General features: G+C 38.4%; 1 protein-coding gene across 6 annotated transcripts in view; it reads right to left on the reverse strand.

The window, feature by feature from the left end:
* The window catches only part of MOCS2 (molybdenum cofactor synthesis 2), a 46,860-nt gene extending 26,212 nt beyond the window's left edge, over positions 1-20,648 (reverse strand). For 3 of the 6 annotated variants that reach the window (XM_085001549.1, XM_085001548.1, XM_085001547.1), the window contains exons 1-8: positions 20,581-20,648; positions 19,485-19,606; positions 17,989-18,133; positions 6,703-6,830; positions 5,722-5,872; positions 4,730-4,853; positions 1,402-1,479; positions 355-407 (exon numbers count right to left, since the gene is read on the reverse strand). In XM_085001549.1, coding sequence (XP_084857675.1) covers positions 1,402-1,479; positions 4,730-4,853; positions 5,722-5,872; positions 6,703-6,830; positions 17,989-18,086 — 579 coding nt within the window. In that variant the 5' untranslated portion in view covers positions 18,087-18,133; positions 19,485-19,606; positions 20,581-20,648 and the 3' untranslated portion in view covers positions 355-407. 6 annotated transcript variants of the gene reach the window in all.
* Positions 20,649-23,494: the final 2,846 nt, after the last annotated feature.

The following is a 23,494-nucleotide window of genomic DNA, read 5'->3' on the forward strand; positions in this document are numbered from 1 at the left end:
ATGTGAGATACACACACACACAAACAAACACACACACACACACACACACACACACACACACACTGGAATATTCCTCACCATTAAAATAAAATATTGCAATGTGCAGCAATATGGGTGGACCTCGAGAATATTATGTTAGTGAAATAAATCAAAGACAAATATTTTATGCTATCACTTACATGTGGAATCTAAAAAATAACACAAATGAATCAATGTACAAAACAGAAACATTCACAGACATAGAAAACAAACTTGTGGTTTAAGGGGAGAGGGAGGGGAGAAGGACAAATTAGGAGTCTGGAATTAACAGATACAAACTACTATACATACAACAGACAAGCTACAAAGACTTACTGTACAGCACAGGGAATTATACCATCTTGCAATAACCCATAATGGAATATAATCTGCAAAAAAAACCCTGAATCACTATGCTGTACACCTGAAACACAATGTTGTTAATCAACTATACTTCAGTAAAAAAGAATTATATGGAACTTATACACTAAGATCTATCAAGATAGTCTATAGATTGATCAAGCAAAAACTGGAGCATTATTTAGTATGAAGATCTTGCAGAAAATATAACTTTATTAATGACTTCACTAATGATAATGTTGCTTAAAGCAATTAAAATTATCTGAACATGCTTTACTAAATAATCATAAAATTTTCCTTTTTAATTGGTTGTTGGCCCAATTTTATAATTAACATTATAATAAAAAGCACCTTTGTTGCTCGTCTGCCTTGTTTTACAACAATTTATGCTAATTTATATATTGCTCTAATACTAATAAAATATAAGTATTATGGTAAGTAAGATTATAGACTCTGAAATACTAGAAATCTCCATATCATGAAAAACCTTAGGTATTATCACTGAATTTTAAAAAACAGGAAAATATTGCTTTTAAACTTTTAAAATCATGTTTATATAGCCTATTTTTTAAATACATAAATTCTAAAAATATATGATTATCAAGGATATCTGATACGGAGACTTTAGACCTTCCAGTTTTGCCACCATTCCCCAAAGGCATCCCTGATAAGAATGCCATCACTGGGTGAAGGGACAGAGGCTGGGGGCAAGCCTCAGAGGTATCTAGGAGAGGCCTCACTCAGTGTGAGTCAAGTTAAAATGACAACTCAGTCATGGAATAATATGCTTCCCACAGGCATCTTTTCTCACATTTAAGTTATTCTTCCATTTTTCTCCCTAAAGCCTTTCTTTTTTCTATCTCCAGTTCCCATATAAGCCCTCATCTAAACATTCATTTATTTTGCTTTCCACTAGTGTCACGTAAGAGACTATGTTCAGTAACCTGTCTTCTGGAGAAAAAAATTAAAACATGATTAAAGGTAAGAGTTTACACCAAGTTTAAATCTTAGGACTCTAAAAACCTAAGTGGTTGAGTCACTCGTTGCCCAAAAGCACTCTTTGTTTCTTTTCCAAGATGATGGTGATTCTTCATACATTTCCTAAAAAACAGAACCACAGCAGGAATTCAAAAGAAAGCATTTTAATAAATGCAAATATATTTGAATAAATCAAGCAACTATCACAACTATTTAAATCTGCTCTTTTAACAATCCAATAGACATTTGCATAAGGCAGTGGGAGCAAAAAAATGAATAAACATGCTCCCTACACTCAAGGACCCAGTCCAACAGGAGAATGACATACAAGAAGCCTTACCAAGACAAGATGCAACCACAGAAAGTAATAAACAATTAATCCCTCTTGGGACCATGACAAGAGACAGCCTGGGCAAGGTTATATAGGGAAGATGGAAGGTCTTCATAAATATTTTTTTTCCTTCCCAGACACACCTACTACTTCACTTTTCTAAATGTGCTTTTGCAAAGGCAGAAGGGATAATTCCATTAGCTTTAAAACAGAAACAACACTGTATAGGTTCTTATATATGTCTGAACTGTGTCCTGGTAACAACTGCTCTATAAGTACATGACTAACCTACCTGTTCACCCTTTGCCTGTATAACCAATGAGCTCAAAGCACAGGCTGAGACCAGAACCAGACTAGAACTTAGATTATTTTTGGATGGAAAGGGAATAAGAATATATCACTTTCTCTCTTTTTTCTTCTTTTTTTGCTATTTAGGGCCACACCCTCAGTATGTGGACGTTTCCAGGCTAGGGGTCAAATTGGAGCTGTAGCCAATGGCCTACACCACAGCCCCAGCAATGCCAGATTCGAGCCACAATTGTGACCTACACCACAGCTCACGGCAATGCTGGATCCTTAACCCAAGGATCGAACTTATATCCTCATGGATACTAGTTGGGTTTGTTACCACTGAATCATAATGGGAACTCCCTCTTTCTCTTCTCACTCTCTAGTCAGATTCTATTTCTGTAGAGGTAGAAATCCAAATTGTCCTCCGAACACCTTGTACACCCTCCCAATCTCTACAGAGAAGTAAATAGAAAGCCCATCTAGTCCTTAAAGCATAAAAATGACAGTATAGCCCAACTACTGCCCACTCCCTTATTTGGAGGGGCATCTTCCCTCTCATCTGCTTTGTCAGCTGGCTGTCCATTCTTTACTCCCAGATAAAGAGAGCTAGCTCTGCCAGCCAGGATCACGGCTCATTCTGGATTTTTTTTTTTTTTTTTTTACTTTTTAGGGCCTCACCTGTGGCATATGGAGGTTCCCAGGCTATCGGTCAAATCAGAGCTATAGCTGCCGGCCTACACCACAGCCATAGCAATGCCAGATTCGAGGCGTGTCTGCAACTTACACCACAGCTCACGGCAATGCCAGATCTTTAACCCACTGAGCGAGGCCAGGGATTGAACCCACATCCTTGCAGATACTGGTTGGATTCATTTCCACTGTGCCACAATGGGAACTCCCTGGAATGCTCTTTTTTTAAAAAAAAAATCTTAATTCTTTTCAGTTTTATTGAGATATAACTGACATATAACATTGTACATATTTGAGGTGATGTGAAATGCTTATATACTGCAAATACATATATCAATTTTTACTGACACCTCTATGACATAATTATCTTTTGTTTCTGTGGTGAGAAAATTAAAAATCTATTCACTCAACAACTTTCAAGCATAATACAATATTAACAATAATCAACATTCTGTAATTAGACCCCAGAACTTATTCATCCTATAACTGGAAGTCTGTACCTTTGAACCATCATCTCCCCGTTCACCTTGACCCCAGCCCCTGGAAACCACCATTCTATTGTTTCTTATGGTTTGGCTTTTTAAGATCAATATACAAGTGGTATCATACAGTATCTGTCTTTCTCAACTGGACATATTTTACATAGCCTAATGCCCTCAAATTTCATCCACACTGTGGCAAAATGAAATATTTCCTTCTTTCTCACAGCGACATAATGTTCAATTGTATTAATATATCATATCAACTTTATCCATTCATCTGTTGATGGATACTTAAGGTATTTCCATATCTTGGCTGTAGCTAATGATGCTGAAATGAATGTGAAAGTGCAGTTATCTTTAAGAGCCTGTTTCCATTTCCACTGGATATAGTAGCTCCATTTTTTTGAGAAACCTCCATAGTGTTTTCCATAGTAGCTACACTAATTGACATTCCCCAAAGCAGTACACTAGAGTTCACTTTTCTCCACATCCTCACCAACATTTGCTATATTTTTTCTTTTTATGATAGCCATTCTAACAGGTGTGAGGTGATCTATCACTGTGGCTTTGATGTCATTTCTGTGATAGAATTCATTCTGGAATGTTCTCTCTACCTTGCGCTCTCCAGGGGCCTGTCTCATGGTCTATCAAAAGTATGGCAGCCTTGTTCACAGCAAAGCAACCAGAACTCTGAGCTTCACTAAGATTCCTTTTACATAGCCTATTCTCTAATCCCTAAGTAGCCCCTTATAACAATGGGTTTCAGTTTTTATACAGAAAATATGCTCACTAAATTTCACAGGTGCTGAGTCAGAGTCCAATTTGCTCATCTCACCACTGACTGAGGCAGGAGGCTCCTGGAAGGGCTCCCTCTGGGTCCTCCAGTCCGGCCTTCTGCTCTGCTGGTAGAGCATGCACCCCTCAGCAGGCCTGTCAGCCACCATGCTGTGGGCAATCCTAGGCTCTTAAGTGCAGTGATATGTGTTGGAGAGTACAGAATGATCCTATGTTGAGGTTACCACATCCAGGGAGACATCAGGAATGAGGCCTTTCCATTTCTTTAGAATCCTCTATGTAACCAGGGAACTGTATGCTTTTATTGAAGTGTTTGATTATGGACAGAAAACAAACTACAATTTCCAACTTAGGTTTTTAAATATTCACTCACTGTGCATTTTCTCCAAGGAGGTAATACCCCACTTCTCTTAAAATGAAGGAGCTCCAGGAGAACACCCTTTTGCCACTGCTTAAAGAACCATGCATTATTCCCACTCTCCAAAGGAAAAACCCTCTATTTCAAGGGAATTCTAATCCAAGGGACACTACTTTATATATGAACCAATGGAACGTTCCACACTAGGAATTCTAATTGCTACCAGTTATTGAGGCCTACTCCATGTCATGCATTCTTTGGGGCACATATTTTTCATGCTTTAAAAATCTTGGAAAAGAGATTAAATACACTATTTCATAGACAAGGCCCATGAATACAAACTCTGTATGTATTCTTCTTCCCTAATCTTTAAAATTTCCAAGAAAAATCATGTCAAAAACAAAATTAGATATTTTCTTAACATACCTTTTTCCATATGGGCACCTTGGCTTTTAAATTATCAATGGCATAGCTCACAGCTTCAAGTGATGCAGCCCTGTGGGCTGATGACACAGCAATGATAATGCTAGCTTCTGACACTGGAACTAAGCTTTAAGAAAATGAAAATGAAAAAAATTCATCATCTTCTCTGAAGCTACATGTTAAAGAATCTACTAAAAATGGGAAAAAAAATTCCAGTGAAACATTCCTAGAACTAAACATTCAGTTCTATCTTAACTAAATACGCCGTTTAATTAGAAAACAGTAATTTATCCTGGTAGCATTCAGCAGGAGAGGCTGAAGTTGTGACTCATTTATTAGCATCTATCCACTACATGTATTAGATGGGCACCAAGAAGAAAAACAACCACTGATTCAACAAATATCTGATTTGAAGTAACGAGGCACAGTGCTGTAATGCCTAGAAATACAAAGTAATTGCGTATTTATCAATATAACTTAGAACTAAAAATATTAGTAGCAATAAATAATAAATAATAGGATTGATAACATCATTAATAAAATTATAGTTACTAATAACAAAGTAATAACTAAACAGATGATAGATTTAGTTCCACTGCTGGGTTCTTTTCAAAATCTGGAACTCCACTGTTTAGTGGTATAAAAAGGCAAATTTAATGACCTTACATCAAAATCTACCTCTACCAGACTATCACATAAACAGAGTCCAGACTACAAAAGAGTTCTGAAAACAAACCTCCTGGCCTTTAGCGCACATCAGCACAGGCTGTGGGGCAATGGGACTAAGAGTCTTGCACATTTGGATTTTGTTACAGCATCAGCCAGGCTCCAAATGTTACAGTGTAACAAGCAGACTTAAAGGCACTGTCTGCCAGAATAATACACAAACCTCCCTCTCAGGGTACTAAAGGATGCCAATGAAAAATTCCACAATCAAAATTAGGACAAAGCCAGAAAGTAACTATACTTTTTACAAATGATAAAGGAAATCATACCCAAGTCGATGGAACACTGCTATATGTCTGACTGGCCATTTCTGCCTAATGTCACTACAAATTTTTCTGACTTCATTTTCTGCCATTGGTAGGTATGCTTCATACTCTAAGCTAATGACTTTCTTGCCTTCAAAGTTATTCCTTGTAGTTCCTAAAAATGAACAAACAAAAAACAATTCAGTTTTCTCTCCACAACAGAAATAGCACATTAATAGAATGAAAAAGTTATTTTTGAACAGACAAGTAGCATACCAATTTGTCTAAAAATTCCTTTGAAATTTTTTAAAAACAAAAACTTGACTAGAAAAATAAAAGACAATTATTACAAACATCAGTAAATAAAATGACACTGATTAACCAAATTTACTGAAAACACTCATATGACAAACCAGTATATATTCTCTAACAATTAGCATTTGATCCTTAATAGGAAAACATTATGTTTCCATGATTATAATTAAGTTTTTATCACTACCATTTTTTTCCACTCCATATCTGGAAAACAGAGACTTCTCCCTGCTAATAACGACTTTTACTCTATTTTTTTTTTTTTTTGCCTTTAACATAGGTTAATTTGAAGATTATTAAAACAAGAACTAAAATAATTGTTTTTAGGGCCCCTCTCGAGGCATATGGAGGTTCCCAGGCTAGGGGTTGAATCGGAGCTGTAGCCACCAGCCCACACCAGAGCCACAGCAACTCGGGATCCGAGCTGAGTCTGAGACCTACACCACAGCTCACAACAACTATGGATCGCTGATCCACTAAGCAAGGCCAGGGATTGAACCCACATCCTTAAGGATTCTAGTCAGATTCGTTTCCACTGTGCCACAATGGGAACTTCAAGAACTAAAAAAAATTTCTACTCACCACCATGGGTAATCTGGGCTTACTGCTCAGTATTTTAAAATCCTCTATTTTAAACTTGCTAATTCCTATTATCTTGTATGCTCAATAGATGCTGTGAAAATTACAACTCACCTACAAATAGGGATACTGCACCGCAGACAGGAGAAATCACCAGTTGTGAAGCTTCATCTATTGAAAGTTTCTCAGAGGTGAACTTTATTATATCTTTAGATTTCTCTTCAACTTCATTCATATCTTTCCTAGAAATAAGATATTACTAAACCTTAATACTGGTTCTAGAAGTAAAACACCCAACTTACAGGCTGTGTTTCAATGTACATTTTTTTCTACATTAGATGTGTTAGGAGGCATGATTTGATCTGAATGATACAAACAAGCAAGTGTAAAATTTTAGCAAAACTTGGCAATTTTACAAATATCCGTAATGAACGAAGCATGATATAGAGGAATTTACCATTAACATGATTACTTAAAAAGTAATCTCCTATGCCAACATATTCCAAATTCTGGAACTACTACTCTTACCACTTCATCCATTCTCAGATACTGACACCTTCATCTACATACACATCACCTCTAACTGCTATGTCACCAAGCGCCACACCCAGAACTGCCTTCTTCATCTAAAAAGGTGAGCAGGCAGAAATGATGGAGACTCCACAGGAACTGGGTCCATTTCACAATCAGGTAAAACCTCAATTAAGTGAGGAAATAAGGGAGTGGGCTGCACACATACCTACCAGATGCTGGAAAAGTTCTTTGCCCTGCATTTCTACTGCCCTGCCGAATGGCAAGCATTTATTACATACTCCCTAAGGGCCAGGGAACAAAAGACCTGGCTCCTGTACCCAGGGCACTCATGCTGGAAGGAAGAATGAAGCAATAAAATGGAATTACAAGTAGGGATAACTTGATGGCAGGATCAAGATGGCAGAGGAGTAAGACATGGAATTCACCTTCTCCCACAAACCCATTTAAAAAAAAAAAAAACTACATGTAGAACAATTCACTCAGAACATCTACTGAATGCTGGCCTTAAACCTCCAAAAAGGGCAAGACAAGAAACCTTCCACATAACTGGGCAGATTAAAAGGGGGTAAAAAGGGAGAGAGAGAGAAAGGAATCAGGATGGGACTAGCACTCCTGAGGGGACGCTGTGAAAGAGGAAAGGAACCTATACCCTGGAAAGCCTCCTCACTGGGAGATTGGCTGAGGGGGACCTCAAAGCTTCAGAGAAAAGTGCAACTGGACTGAGGAGGGCAAAGCAGAGACAGTACTGCACAGACCCTCAGTACCATGTCCTAAGACACCACAGCCTGAGATGCTTGGGAGGAGGCTGGGCACTGAGACTCAATCTCTCGAGGTCAGTTCTGGGAATAGGACTAGGGTTGGCTATGGGGAAACAGCCTGCAGGGCTAGGGATGCATACACCAAGGGCTGGGGAGCAAATCACCCCATGAGGAGGTCTGGGCCCACAGGAGAAGCAAGGCAACATTTTTGGGGAGGGCAAGAGGAGGAGGGGAAATCACCATAGAATGTCATTCTCTGCACATGTGCATAGACTCCCAGAGGGTGGGGCTACAGACAGTGAGGCACCTTTTGCGTGGGCTACAGGTGGCGGTGCCTCCCACATGGGCTAAGTGTGATGGGAGTGCCTCTTGTATGGTCTACAGGTGGTGGGGGAAAACGCAAGTCATCTCAGACTCCATTGGTGGGCATGGCCCACCACCACTAGCAGTCCATGTACAGGTACCACCTACAACCCCAGGTACCTCAGAGGCAGGTACAGAGGAGGGCAAAGCAACCAAGCATCACCTGTTGTTGCTCTCACTCCCCTGGGAACAAACATGCCCTGCCAATGCCACTGCCACTGCCAAATGCTCCGGGCACCATCTAAACCGGTCTGAGGTTCACTGACACTTCCTAGGGGCCTGCAACTAGAAGCAGCCTGTGCCACCTTCCTGCAAGTCCTTGCCATTGTCAAGGACCCATGAACCAGGTACTGGCTACTAGCCCTGCCCACTCCCTCCAACTCCCTGGAAACACACGCAGCACCCTATCAAAGGGATAACAGCCTGAATACACTGAGCAAAGAGACAGAAAGCATCAACTAAGTAGCTCTCATGCCAAAAACAAATGGTAAACCTACACAAAATACCCAAGGGCACTCTCACATATAAATAGCCCTCCAAGACTACAGTAGCTGGTTTTCCTAAACTCACAGAATAATAAAAGTATAAGCAAAATGAAGATCAGGAACCATTTCCAGTTAAAAGAACAGGAGAATTCACCTGAAGGAGTAAATGATGAAACAGATCTCTGCAGTCTAACAGACACTGAGTTCAATAAGATGGTAAAAATACTGAAGGAATTAAGAGTGAATGTGAAGCAATTAAGAGCAGATATGAACATTAATGCAGATTACTTTAGAATGGAACTAGAAAATATAGGATGAGCCAATAAAAATTAGAAAATTCATTGGAAAAGACGCAAGCTAAGTTAAGGCACTGAAGAGCAGAATGAAAAGACAGAGGAACGAATCAGTGACTTGGTACATAGAACAGTGGAAATCACCCAATCAGGACAGCAGACAGAAAACCAAATGGAAAAAACACGAAAGCAATAAAAGAGATCTCTGGGATAACATAAAGTGAACCAATCTATACTTAATAGGGATTCCAGAAGAAGAAGAAAAAATAAAGGGGACTGAAAATACATTTGAAGAAATTATGGCTGAAAACTCTCCAAATCTAAAGGAAACTGATATCAAGATACAGGAAGCACAGAGGGCCCCAACAAGCTGAACCCAAAAAGGCCCACACCAAGATATATTATAATAAAAATGGTAAAAGTTAAAGATAAAGGGAGGATTCTAAAGGCAGCAAGAGAAAAACATAGTTAATTATAAGGAATCTTCCATAAGGCTATCAGCTGATTTCTCTATAAAAACACTACAGGCCAGAATAGAGTGGCAAGATATATTCAAAGTTCTAAAAGGGAAAAATTTGCAGCCTAGACTACTCTACCCAACAAGAATATCATTTACTATAGAAAGAAAAATAAAGAATTTCTCCAACAAACAAAAATTGAAAGAGTACAGCAATACTAAACCCATTCTAAAAGAAATACTGAAAGGGCTCCTCTAAATAAAAAAGAATTAAGAAGAAATAGGATGGGGAGTTCCCGTCATGGCTCAGTGGTTAACGAATCCGACTAGGAACCATGAGGTTGCGGGTTTGATCCCTGGCCTTGCTCAGTGGGTTAAGGATCTGGCGTTGTCATGAGCTGTGGTGTAGGTCACAGACGTGGCTCAGATCCCACGTTGCTGTGGCTCTGGTGTAGGCCGGCGGCTACAGTTCCTATTCGACCCCTAGACTGGGAACCTCCATATGCTGCAGGTGCGGCCCTAAAAAGACAAAAAAACAAAAAAACAAAAAAAAAAAGAAAGAAAGAAATAGGATGGAAGAAATTACAACTGGAAAGCAATCACTTAAATAAACCAGTATACAGATACTAAAAGGGGAAAAAAAAAACCCTATTGTAAAAGCAATGATAAACACAAGGAAGAGCAAAAGGATAAACATGAAGATGTTAAAACAGGACCTCGAAATCATAAAATGTGGGGAAGGAAAGTAAGAAAATCTAGACTCTTTTTTTTTAAGAATGTGCTTGAGCCAATATGACTATCAGGCTAAAGCATAAAGCAAGTAGATATAGGAAGAGGTTAACATACTTGAAAAACAGGGAAACCACAAATCAAAACCAAGCAACACATTCACAAAAACTAAAAAGAAAAGAACACAAGCACAAAATAAAAGGAAATCGTCCAATCAAAAGAGGAGCATAGAATCAACTGGAAAGCTGGGTTTGAAATGGCAATAAATACATATCTATCAATAATTAACCTTAAATGTCAATGGACTAAATGCTCCAATCAAAAGACACAAAGTGGCAGATTGGATAAAAAAGCAAAAACCTACAATCTGCTGCCTACAAGAGAAACACTTTAGGGCAAAGGACACATATAGATTGAAAGTGAGGAGATGGGAAAAGATATTTCATGTGAATGGAAAAGATAGGAAAGCAGGAGCAGCAATACTTCTATCAGACTAAACAGACTTTAAAACGAAGGCCATAAAGACAAAGAAGGACACTATTTAATGATAAAAGGATCCATTCAAGAAGAGGATAATTACACTTGTCAATATATATGCCCCTAATATAGGAGCACCCAAATACACACAACGAATACTAACAGACATAAAAGGAGAAAATGATGGGAATACACTAATAGTAGGAGACTTTAGCACCCTACTCACATCAACGGACAGACCCTCTAGACAGAAAATCAATAAGGCAACAGAGATCCTAAATGACACAACAGAAAAGCTAGATGTAATTCACATTTTCAGGACATTATATCCAAAAAAATCAGAATATACATTCTTTTCACAGGCAAATGGAACATTCTCAAGGACTGACCACACATACTAGGGCACAAAACTAACCTCAACAAATTTAAGAGTACAGAAGTTATTTCAAGCATCTTCTCTAACCACAAAGGCATGTAACTAGAAATCAATCACAGGAAAAGAAATGAGAAAAAAACTGACTAGATGAAGACTAAACAACATGCTACTAAAAAACCAATGGTTCAAGGAGGAAATCAAAAGGGAAACTAAAGGCATTCCTGTCATGGCTCAGTGGTTAACAAACCCGACTGGGAACCATGAGGTTGCTCAGTGGGTTAAGGATCTGGTGTTGCCATGAGCTGTGGTATAGGTCACAGACACGGCTCAGATCTGGTGCTGCTGTGGCTGTGGCGTAGGCCAGTGGCTACAGTTCGGATTAGACCCCTAGCTTAGGATTCTCCATATGCCACAGGTGCAGCCCTAGAAAAGGCAAAAAGACAAAAAAAAAAAAAACCTTAAGACAAATGACAGTGAAAACACAACCATTGAAAATCTATGGGATACTACAAAAGCCATTTTTAGAGGAGATTCAGAGCAAAAAGGCCTTCCTTAAAAAAGAAGAAAAAAAATCTCAAATCAACAAGTTAACCTACCACTTAAAAGAATTAGAAGAAAAGGAGTTCCCGTCATGGCGCAGTGGTTAACGAATCCTACTAGGAACCATGAGGTTGCGGGTTCGGTCCCTGCCCTTGCTCAGTGGGTTAACGATCCGGCGTTGTCGTGAGCTGTGGTGTAGCTTGCAGACGCGGCTCGGATCCTGCCTTGCTGTGGCTCTGGCGTAGGCCGGTGGCTACAGCTCCGATTCGACCCCTAGCCTGGGAACCTCCATATGCCGCGGAAGCAGCCCAAGAGATAGCAACAACAACAAAAAACAAAAAAAAAAAAAAAAAAAAAAAAGAATTAGAAGAAAAGAACAAAACCTAAAGTCAGCGGAAGGAAAGAAATCATTAAGATCAGAGAGGAAATCAGTAAAATAGAGATTCAGGCATTCCTGTCATTGCTCAGTGGTTAATGAACATGATTAGTATCCATGAGGACACGAGTTTGGTCCTTGGCCTTGCTCAGTGGGTTAAGGATCCGGCATTGCTGTGAGCTGTGGTGTAGGTCACAGTCGCGGCTCAGATCTGGCATTGCTGTGGCTGAGACATAGGCCAGCAGCTACGGCACTGATTCGACCCCTAGCTGGGAACCTCCATATGCCGCGGGTGCAGCTCTAAAAAGACAAAAAAATAAAAATAAAAAATAAAATAGACATTTGAAAAACAAAAGAATAAAATCAGTAAAGCCAAAAGCTGGTTCTTTGAAACAGTAAACAAAATTGAACACCTCTGGCCAGACTCATCAAGAAGAGAGAGAAAGAACTCAAAGTTAGAAATCAAAAAGGAGAAATCTCAATGGATACTGCAGAAATACAAAAAAAAAACCATAAGAGAATACTGTAACAAAATTTGACAACCTAGAAAAAATGAAAAACTTTCTAGAGATCTATAGCCTGCCAAAACTGAATCAAGAAGAAATAGAACAATTGAACAGATCAATCACTAGAAATGAAATGGAATATGTAATAAAAACACTCCCTACAAACAAAAGTCCAGGACCAGATGGTTTCACAGGCAAATTCTACCAAACATACAAAGAAATTATACCCATCCTTCTTAAACTTTTCCAAAAGGTTGAAGAAGCAGGAATACTCCCAAAGACACTCTATGAAGCCACCATCCCCGATACTAAAACCAGACAAAAATACTATCAAAAAATAAAATTGCAGGCCAGTAACTTTGATGAATATAGACACAAAAATTGTCAACATAATTTTAGTCAACCATACCCAACAACATATAAAAAAAGATCATACACCATGACCAAGTGGGATTCATCCCAAGTTCACAAGGATGGTTCAACATACACAAGTCAATCAACAGCATACACCACATCAACAAAAGAAAAGTCAAAACCACTTAATCATCTCAACAGATGCATAAGAAGCATTTGACAAAATCCAACATCCATTTATGATAAAAAGTCTTACCAAAGTGCGTATAAAGGGATCATACCTTAACATATGACAAACCCACAATCATATGATATTCAAAGGAGAAAAGCTGAAAGCCTTCCCACTAAAATTTGGAACAAGGCAAGGATGCCTATTCTCGCTTTTATTCAACATAGAACTGGAAGTCCTAGCCACAGCAATGAGACAAAAGTAACAAAAGGTATCCAAATGGGAAGAGAAGAGGTAAAATTGTCATTCTACACATATGACATGATACTATATACAGAAAACCCTAAGGACTCCACAGAAAACTAATTGAACTGATCAATGAACTCAGCAAAGTAGCAGGATATAAGATTAACATTCAGAAATCAGTTGCATTCCTGTATACTAACAATGAAATATTAGAAAAGGAATATAAAAACACAATATGTTGGAAAATCATATCCCCAAAAGTTAAATACCTAGGAATAAACCTAACCAAAGAGATGAAAGACTTACATGCTGAGAACTATAAAACATTAATCAAGGAAATTAAAGAATATTCAAAGAAATGGAAAGATTCCATGCTTCTAGATTGGAAGAATTAATATCATTTAAATGGCCATACTACCTAAAGCAACCTACAGATTCAGTGCAATCCCTACCAAATTACCCATGACATTTTTCAGAAAACTACAACAAACAATCCAAAATTTACATAGAAACATAAAAGACCCAGAATTGCCAAAGCAATCCTGAGGGGAAAAAAACAAGCAGGAGGCATAACTCTCTCAGACTTCAGATAATATTACAAAGCTATACTAATCAAGACAGTGTGGTACTGGTACAAAAACAGACATACAGACCAATGGAACAGAATAGAGAATCCAGAGATAAATCCAGACACCTGTGGTCAATTAATCTTCTACAAGGGAGGCAAGAATATAAGATGGGAAAAAGACAGTCTCTTTAGCAACTGGTGCTGGGAAAATTGGACAGCTGCCTGTAAATCAATGAAACCAGAACACACCCCTAAAGCAGGCACAAAAGTCAACTCATTATGGCTTAAAGATTTAAAAATTAGATACCCTAAAATTCCTAGAAGAGAACATAGGCATAACATTCTCTGACATTAACCATGCAAATGTTTTCTTGGGCAAGTCTCCCAAAGCAATAGACACAAAAACAAAATAAACCAATTGGGACCTAATCAAACTGACAAGATTTTACACAGAAAAGGAAACCATAAAAAGAAATAACCAAAAAGACAAACCACGGAATTGGAGAAAAAATAGTTTCAAACAATGCAACTGACAAGGATTTAACCTCCAAAATATAAATGTAACAACTCATGCAACTCAAAAGCAAAAAAACAACCCAATTGAAAAGTGGGCAGAAGACTGAATAGACATTTCTCCAAAGAACACATATGATGGCCAACAGGCACATGAAAAAATGCTCAACATCACTCATTTTTAGAGAAATACAAATTGAAACTATAATGAGGTACCACTTCACACGGGTCAGAATGGTCATCATTAGTAAGTCTACAAATAACATGCTGGAGAGGGTGTGGAGAAAGGGGTACTCTTCTACACTGTTGGTGGGAATGTAAATTGCTACAACTATTATGGAAAACAGTATGGAGGTACCTCAGAAAAGCAAACATAGAACTACCATATGACCCAGCAATCCCACTCCTGGGCATATATCTAGACAAAACTACAATTCAAAAAGATACATGCATCCCTGTGTTCACTGCAGCACTATTCACAATAGCCAAGACATGGAAACAACCTAAATGTCCACTGACAGATGAATGCATTAAGAAGATGTGGTACATGTACACAATGGAATACGACTCAACCATAAAAAAGAACAAAATAATGCCATTTGCAACAACATGGATGGAACTAGAGACTCTCATACTAAGTGAAGTCAGAAAGACAAACACCATATGATATCACTTATATCTGGAATCTAATATATGGCACAAATGAACCTATCTACAGAAAAAAAAATAATGGATATGGAGAACAGGACTGTGGTTTCTAAGCGGGGTGGTGGAGGAAGTGGGCTGGACTGGGAGTTTGGGGTTAGTAGATGTAAACTACTGTATTTGGAGTGGCTGAGCAATGAGATCCTGCTGTATGGCATGGGGAACTGTATCTAATCACTTGTGACGGAACATGGTGGAGGATAATGTGCAAAAAAGAATGTATAAGTATGTGTAGCCAGGTCACTCTGCTGTACAGCAGAGATTAATGGAACACTGTAAAGCAACTATAATACAAAAAATCTTAAAAACATAAAAGCGGTTTTATCTTTCCTCATGTTGAATATTTTTTTATTCTACTTTGAACTGTTTTTTGGTTTTTTTTGTCTTTTTGCCTTTTCTAGGGCCGCTTCCTGCGGCATATGGAGGTTCCCAGGCTAGGGGCCTAATCGGAACTGTAGCCGCTGGCCTATGCCAGAGCCACAGCAACGCAGGATCCAAGCCACATGTGCAACCTACGCCACAGCTCATGGCAATGCCGGATCCTTAACCCACTGAGCAAGGCCAGGGATCAAACCCGCAACCTCATGGTTCCTAGTTGGATTCGTTAACCACTGTGCCACCATGGGAACTCCTACTTTAAACTTTTTTAACTTTTCTATTTTTTAATTTTTTTAAAGCTTTACTGAAGTACAGTTGATTCACAAGGTTGTGATAATTTGTTATGCAACAAAGTGATTCAGTTATGCATATACACACATCTATTCTCTTTCAAATTCTTCCACATAGATTATCACAGAATATTGGGTAGAGTTCTCTGTGCTATACAGCAGTTCCCTGTTGGCCAGTCATTCCACATACTCATGCAAGTTGAATGTTTTAAACATATTTAACAAAATGGAGTTATTTTAACATAAAATTTTACACAATTCTAATACATGGCCTTACGGAGGAATGATCTGGTGAACTGATATATAAGAAAACAATCACCGGGAAACAATGCAAGTTTATATTGACCTTTTGGATAATGCTTGATGTTAATTGTTTACTAACACGAATTTTAATAAATCATTTCAATGTCTTTTATAAAATTTTATTTCATAAATATGTACTTACTAGGAAAAATAAAGACCAAATATATGTTTATCCACTAGTTAATTTAGGTATTCTTAAGTCCCTTGTTTATTTTTATGACCAACGTGGCTCAAATAAATTTTATCTTAAAAAAAACAAGTAGGGTTAACTTATGAAAATAACAGCGTTCTGAGACAGAGTCTGGGGACTGGGGAAGGGATGTTTAAGATCACAGGATCATGCTACCAAAAAATTATTCATAATGGCACTAGAGTCCAGGATGTTTCAAGCTCCTATACATGCTCCCTGAGCTTCCTCCACTTCGTGTAGCACAACCTCGATAACCCAAACATGGTCTATGAACTTCAGACCACAGTGAGTTCCCACAACCCGACTCTTAAGAACATGGATTCTATAAGTGCACATTACAAATCCTGCCAAACACACTCAAATAACACAAAATGCTGTTGAGTGTCTTCCCAGTCTTCTCTAAGAACAGATCCAATCACCACACAAACACACCTTCAACGGCAGCCCATTGTAAAATAAATTTCCTGAACTTCAAAGAATAGCATTTTTCTATAATCATGATGGTGACATGGTGACCACAGTTTCCAATAAAACTGAATTCCAAATATCTAAGAAGGAATTCTATGATTTACAAATAGGACGACTAAGAAAATCCAGTATCTACTGACACACCAGGCAATTTGTTTGCCATATTTACTCTTCACTTTTTGGGGTACTGCCCTCCAGGAGAATGGGGGAAAATGAATGGAAAAATAAATAAATAAGCACCCCTGGCTTGTTCTGTGCTTTCATGAAGGCAAAGTTTTGCCATTGAGTAGGATACTTACTCTTGATTTCTGAGAAAAACACCATCAAATTAAGAAAGTTTTCTTTCACTCTGAACAAGAGTTTTTAATTAGGGATGATTATTAATTTCTACAACATATTCCTAGGTTGACAAATTAAGCCTCATTCTGTCTCTCCCGCTATACTAAGAGATATTCTTACACATTATCCTACTCATATATAGACTATACTATTCGAAAAGATGGAAAGACGGCATGCATCCTAAAGCCATTTGAAATACAGCTATAATAATAAAGCTGTTTTGAAGTTCCTGCTGTACCACAGGAAGATCTGTCATTGCCTCTGCAACAGCGAGGGTTTGATCCTTGGCCTGGCGCAGTGGGTTAAGGATGTGGCACTGCTGTAGTTGTGGCACAGGTTGCAGCTGCAGCTCAGATTCGATCCCTGGCCCCAGAACTTCCATATGCTGCAGGTGCAGACAAAAGTAATACTGATGATGATAATGATAATAAAGCCATTTCTTTATATGTGGGAAATGGTAAGTTCCAAAAAACAAAAAAGAGTGATCTTACTTTTCAGCTATGCATTTTTTCTACATTCCTCTGCACCCAGGAGAGCTATTATCCAGTATTAATAAGCATTTTTGTGAAAAAGTACACAGAGAATCCAATAATCTGAGTTCAAATGTTGGCTCTGCCACTTAACTAGCTAGGTGATGATAGACAAGTTTTTTAACTTCTGAATTTCAGTTTTCCCTCCTACAAAACAGGGATATTATTACTTCAGTGTCTAGCACTGTGCCCGACACAAAATAAAGTCTCAGTAAACCATGTTAAGTCAATAGAATGAACACATCAAAATGACATTAAACTGTTCATAACAGAACTGATGTAGAGATGATAGGTATTTATAAGTCTGTCTGTACCCATAGAGAGTTGCTGCTTTAACAAGAGTTGGTGCACACAGCCTTACAAAGAGTATGCAGTTAAAGCAAACCACATGCAAGTTACCATCTGTATGATCCTTCTCTACAAGATAGGCTGAGAAGAACGTATCTCACATACCCAGGTGGCACGAAAGCACTACCCTCCACTAATGGGGGGGATAATGGCAATTTCATCTCCTGATTGCAACAGGAGGAGCTGATCTCCAAGCTCGACATATTCCTGACGAACAGCAAGTATCACCTGATTTCTGACATCAGCCAATCTGAGAGGAAAAAATACGTAATTAGATGTATCAATGCTGTTAGGCCCCAAATCTCCTCAGCTGCAATCAAAATTATATAAATATTACTTTATGAAGCATCATCTGCAAAATTAAAATAACTCAAATTTTGCAGAGAAAAGATATATTCACTGAAGAACATAATTATTCACCACAAAGAACACAGTAAACTGCTAACAATTCTTTATTGGGTGATGTGTCTTGGGGAATTAAACAAAGAAACAAGCAAAAAAAAAACACTAGACTGGAGCCAACATTCAGACCAGGTCAAAAAAAAAAAAAAGGAGTTCCCGTCATGGCGCAGTGGTTAACGAATCCGACTAGGAACCATGAAGTTGTAGGTTCGATCCCTGGCCTTGCTCTGTGGGTTAAGGATCCAGCATTGCCATGAGCTGTGGTGTAGGTTGCAGACGCGGCTCAGATCCTGCCTTGCTGTGGCGTTGGCGTAGGCTGGTGGCTACAGTTCCGATTAGACCCCTAGCCTGGGAACCTCCATATGCTGCAGGAGCGGCCCTAGAAAAGGCAAAAAGACCAAAAAAAAAAAAAAAAAGGAAAATTTCTTAATCAGCACATGCCCTCCCCAGGAACTTTTCACCTAAGTACACAAGTAGTGGGACAGAGGCCTCATGTTTCATCAATTATCAGGGCACCTTAAAAACTTGGATATGAAATCAAGAAGGAATAATTTTCTTTTTGAACATACACTGCAAACTACCTTTTACACTGTACTAAGACTTCCAAGTTAAACATCCACACGGACTTAAGTGACTCTAATAATATTCCTGAAACACGTTCACATAAGCTACCTTTACATATTTTGTTTCAAAAAAACCAATAGCAGTAAAATTGTACATTTTCAAGAGTCATAAAAAAAAATCAAATATTGCAAAAACTCAAATTCAGCAGCACCTAATGTTTGTTCTTTTTCTTTGAATCTTAGAAATTTCTATCTTGAGCTCTCTAAAAACAGGGTGGGACAAAAAAGTTTAAAGCACACATTTTTAACAGAATTTATAACATTTTCACTTAACGTTATAAAAATGTAGAATATTCACTTTCAGTATCTTGTAAATTTTAAAAGCAAATATAATCATGTCCTTTTGGGAGTATTCCAACTCACTATGTTTTTTCAGTAAAATATCTTTAAACTTTCTGAAGAAATCTTGTGTTTTTAAATATTAGAACTTAACTTTTCAAAAGTAACTCCAGAAAAATACAACTAATGATCCTCTTGACATTAAGCATGGAAATCAAAATTTACTTTTACCATTTACTCACACATTTTTAAATTTTAAAAGTGCTAATCATATACATTCTATAAAATTTTAACTACCCAGGATGGCGAGTTTCTATCTCATTCCACAGCTGCAATGCTTTTATTTCTTGTGGCACAGAAATGGTCTCTGAGCGAATTCCTGCTATTTCAGCACTTTTTGCAAAATACAACACTTCAACCTGAAAAGAAAGAAAATATTTTTAACTATAACAACTCGTAGTTCTTTCCTAGCTGTCCATGACTGGTTTTTTCTGTTTGTTTGTTTTATTTACTACTTTAACCAAATAGACTTTATATAAGTTAGAGAAAATTAAGTGCCCACAAAAATTTCAGTATATCTACAAGTTCAAATTTTGAAAAATTTGTTTTTAGTAAAATTCTAATTTCCAGATGCTTTTTAGTTCTATAAATGTATGTGTGCCACAACTAAAATCCTAACAATATCTTCTTAGAAACCATGAAGTTAGGTCTTTAACTGACATAAAATTACAGCACCTTTTATAAATACTTAAGCAATGAACAAATGTCTGAGTCTAGATGAATTACACAAAATAAGTAACCAAATAAGTGCAAGATATATATTTCATGGTTGTCATGTGACCTTTGATTCCAGTCTACATTACACTGAACCCAGCTGTTCAGGATTAAGTTATGCAACATACAAACCCTGATATTTACAAAAGCAGATGGGTCTGAAATACAGGATTAACTGGTTATTTTCTAGGACAAACCTATGCAGGCAGCCTGATATATCTAAGGGATCCGACCACATAAAATAACCCACCTGTCACTCAGAGCAAATTATTCTCTACCAAATAATCAGAGGGTTGGCAAAAACACAGATTTCATCATAGAACGCTTAGTTAAGTGCATTTCTTTTTTAATTGAAAATTCGATTTCTTAAAAACGAACAATCTGACAAGGAAGGGCAAAGATAGCTGGTGCCTTTAGAAACCAGCTGGTCTTCCACACCGTCACGCAACAAGAGTTCGCGCAATGGACTTGACCTTCCTTGAGAAGGCCAGAACAAAGCCTCTGAAGCCAGGAGGGGCCAGTGCGGCGGTGGCAGTCGCCGGGGTCTGGCTGAGCAGGGCCAGGTCTGTGGAGGGGAGGAGCAAGGAAAGACACTTCTCAAAGGGCTCTCCACCCTTACCTGGCACCGTGGCACCATTCCGCCAAGAAACCCTCGCCTGGTACCCCGGCCGCGGAGGCGGAGGCGCCTAGTCGACAGAGTGCGCAGGCGCAACCTGCTGACCCCTTCCGCTCTAGCAGGGCATGCGCAGAGCTAGCTCCGCCCCGCTGTCCTCCCCGTGGCGCTGGTGCCGCCGACCGCCCAGCGAAATGCTTGGTATCCGTTCTCTTGTGGATGGGCAGTGGTGCTGAGCGAAAGCTATGCGTGTCGCTAAGTGGGAAAAGAGCTGACAACTCATGCCTTTCTCATAGGACGAGAGTCCGAGGTGCGAGAGAGCAGCCCCCGAACTTTCGTAGATACCTGCTAAATGAGTTAAGCAAGTTCGGCTTTTCAGTTCACTCACCTGTAGGGTTCTGATGTTTTATATCTACTCTGCCTTCTGGTTTATGATTACTGTTTCATAAAGACTTAAAGCATTCAGCGTATCTTGACATTCGAACTGTATCAAATTTACACTTTTCCTGTTTACTAGCTGCTTAATTTGTCCGCACACTACATCTAACGTCTCCAACTTTTTACCAAGACCTCTTTTAAATTACGTAGTTATGTGGATATAAATTGGCGGCCCTTGGAGCTCACAGTTCTGGAGGTGAGACAGTCATAAGCCAGCGATGGTAGCTCAGTACACCAAATGTAACACTAGGGGTACATGTTCGTGGAGGGGGAGAGTGAACCATCACCTGAGGAGTGTTCTCCAGCAAGTCCTCTTGGAGGGAAATGCTTGAGCTAAATCTGCTGTAATGAGCAGCAGCCAAGAGCAGAGGGGGAGAGGGAGGTACCCTGTACCAAGCCAGAGGCATATAAACTAGCATAATGAGGCAGGGTGGCGTGTAAGGAAGTAGTTGGATATGAGGCTGGAAATAACAAGTTGTAGCCCATGGCAGGAGAAATACCAACGTATATTCTGGAAAAAATTGCTAAACATCAAGAATAAAGACATGTTCACATCCAGGTAGTAAAACAAACGAATGTTAACACTGAGCTTAGACTTGTCTGAGACATCTTATGCCAGAGGATGGTGAGGTGCAATATCTAAAAAATGCTGAGCACAAAATCATGACCCAAAATATTACATACAGCCAAACTAGTGTTGATAAAGGCCAATGCTTGACACTCCTAAATCTGCAAAAGTTCAAAAAAATACAATAATGAAAAGCCCTTCTTTAAAAATCTCCCTGGGTAAAAATCCAGTCAATTGAGAGCGTTAATCAAACTTTAAAACTCAGCCATAAGGAACTTAATGGTTAAAAAAAAAAAAAAAGCTGGAAGTGAGATTTTTAATCCATTTAAATACACAACAAAAACAAATGTGGGATTATGGAATAAAATGTGACATCAGAATATTTTTTTTAAACTGCCTCAAATTGGAACATGTAGTTAACAAAACACTGAATCAAGTCTGTTAATCGTTCTTGCAGTCTTGTTAAATTTAGAAGGATCTTTTGGGGTAAATATGTCTTGTGAATAAGTAATCTGATAATTTTTAATTCCTCCAGTTTCACTTCAGTTATTTTGTAAATAAAAGTAAGGTGAAAATGAAGTAAAATCTAAAAAGAAAAAATAGTATGTAATTGCATTCCATATTATATATGTATATACATATATATATACATAAAATCTGAGCAGTGGAATTTTGGATGGTATGAAAATACTATTTCTTCCTCATAAATTTCTATGTTGCTTGATTTTTAAAAGTATTATATTTATAAATATTTATTGAGTGCTTATTTTATTTAAGCACTGGGAATAAATCTGGGAACTATAAAAATAAGGTCCTTGCATCTTGGAGCTTAATTTCTAGTTTGGAAGACAGGCTGTAGGTAAGAAAACAAGTCAGGACAGTGTGTGATGAGTGATAAGGAAATAAGTTAGGAAAGAGCACAGTGCGCATTTGTTAGAGTCAGGAGAGAATGAACGTTACCTGAGCTGAGCCGAGACCTGATGAAAAGAAGCCAGCCAGTGCAGTGCTGGGTGTAGAGCATTCTGGACAAAGGAAACCCGGCTCTGGAGTAGGAAAAGATGCAGCACATTTGAAGAAGAGAGGCTGGTGTGTCTGAAATATAAGGGAGAAAGCCTGGTGAGATGATTTTGAAGAGATTAAAGGGAACCTGAACACATACGCACACAAATTTTGGAGATATGTTTCTATATATGTTCAGAGCCATTTTTGAGGAAGCTGAGCACAAACTATTCTGAAAAGGAAGTCAACAAAGCTTCATCCCTGGACGTTTCACTTACACGAGATAATAAATTCCTGATTTTGCTCAAATATTTTCTGCCATCATTTTCAGCTACTAAGTGGTGTCTAGTCCCAGGTATCTGGTCATATGTTTGGCCTATTATCAGGAACTCTTCATGAAATGCTAGCTTCAATGACTTTATTTAAGCAAGTTGAAGCCTACATGTTATGTTAAAAAATATATAGGAAGCAGATGTTTAAACTCAGTCCACGTGTGTGTAGCTTTTTATTAAGTATAGCAGAAATTGTGGAAGGTAAAAATATCTCTGAGGAAGTTTGAATCATGTGGTGTGAGGGCTGTAGACATTTGACTAATATCTTTAAGGTATTTTTGGTGGGAGTTCCCATTGTGGCACAGTGGAAATGAATCTGACTAGTATCCATGAGGATGCAGGTTTGATCCCTGGCCTCTCTCAGTGGGTTGGGGATCCAGAATTGCCATGAGCTGTGGTGTAGGTCGCAGACGTGGCTTGGAACCTCCATATGCCTTGGGTGCGGCCCTAAACACCCCCCCCCCGAAAAAAAAAAAGAGATTTGGTGGTATTTCTCATTAAAAAATAGATGATGCAATAGTTCTTTTAAACTTTTTTCAACATAAACCCATTCAATTGCTCATTTTAACAAGTCACCCAATAT

This window comes from Sus scrofa, chromosome 16, assembly GCF_054392235.1.
Source record: "Sus scrofa isolate SSC_HxYL_T2T_F1_AM1 chromosome 16, Sscrofa_HxYL_maternal_Yorkshire_Landrace_v2.0, whole genome shotgun sequence".
Lineage (NCBI taxonomy): Eukaryota > Metazoa > Chordata > Mammalia > Artiodactyla > Suidae > Sus > Sus scrofa.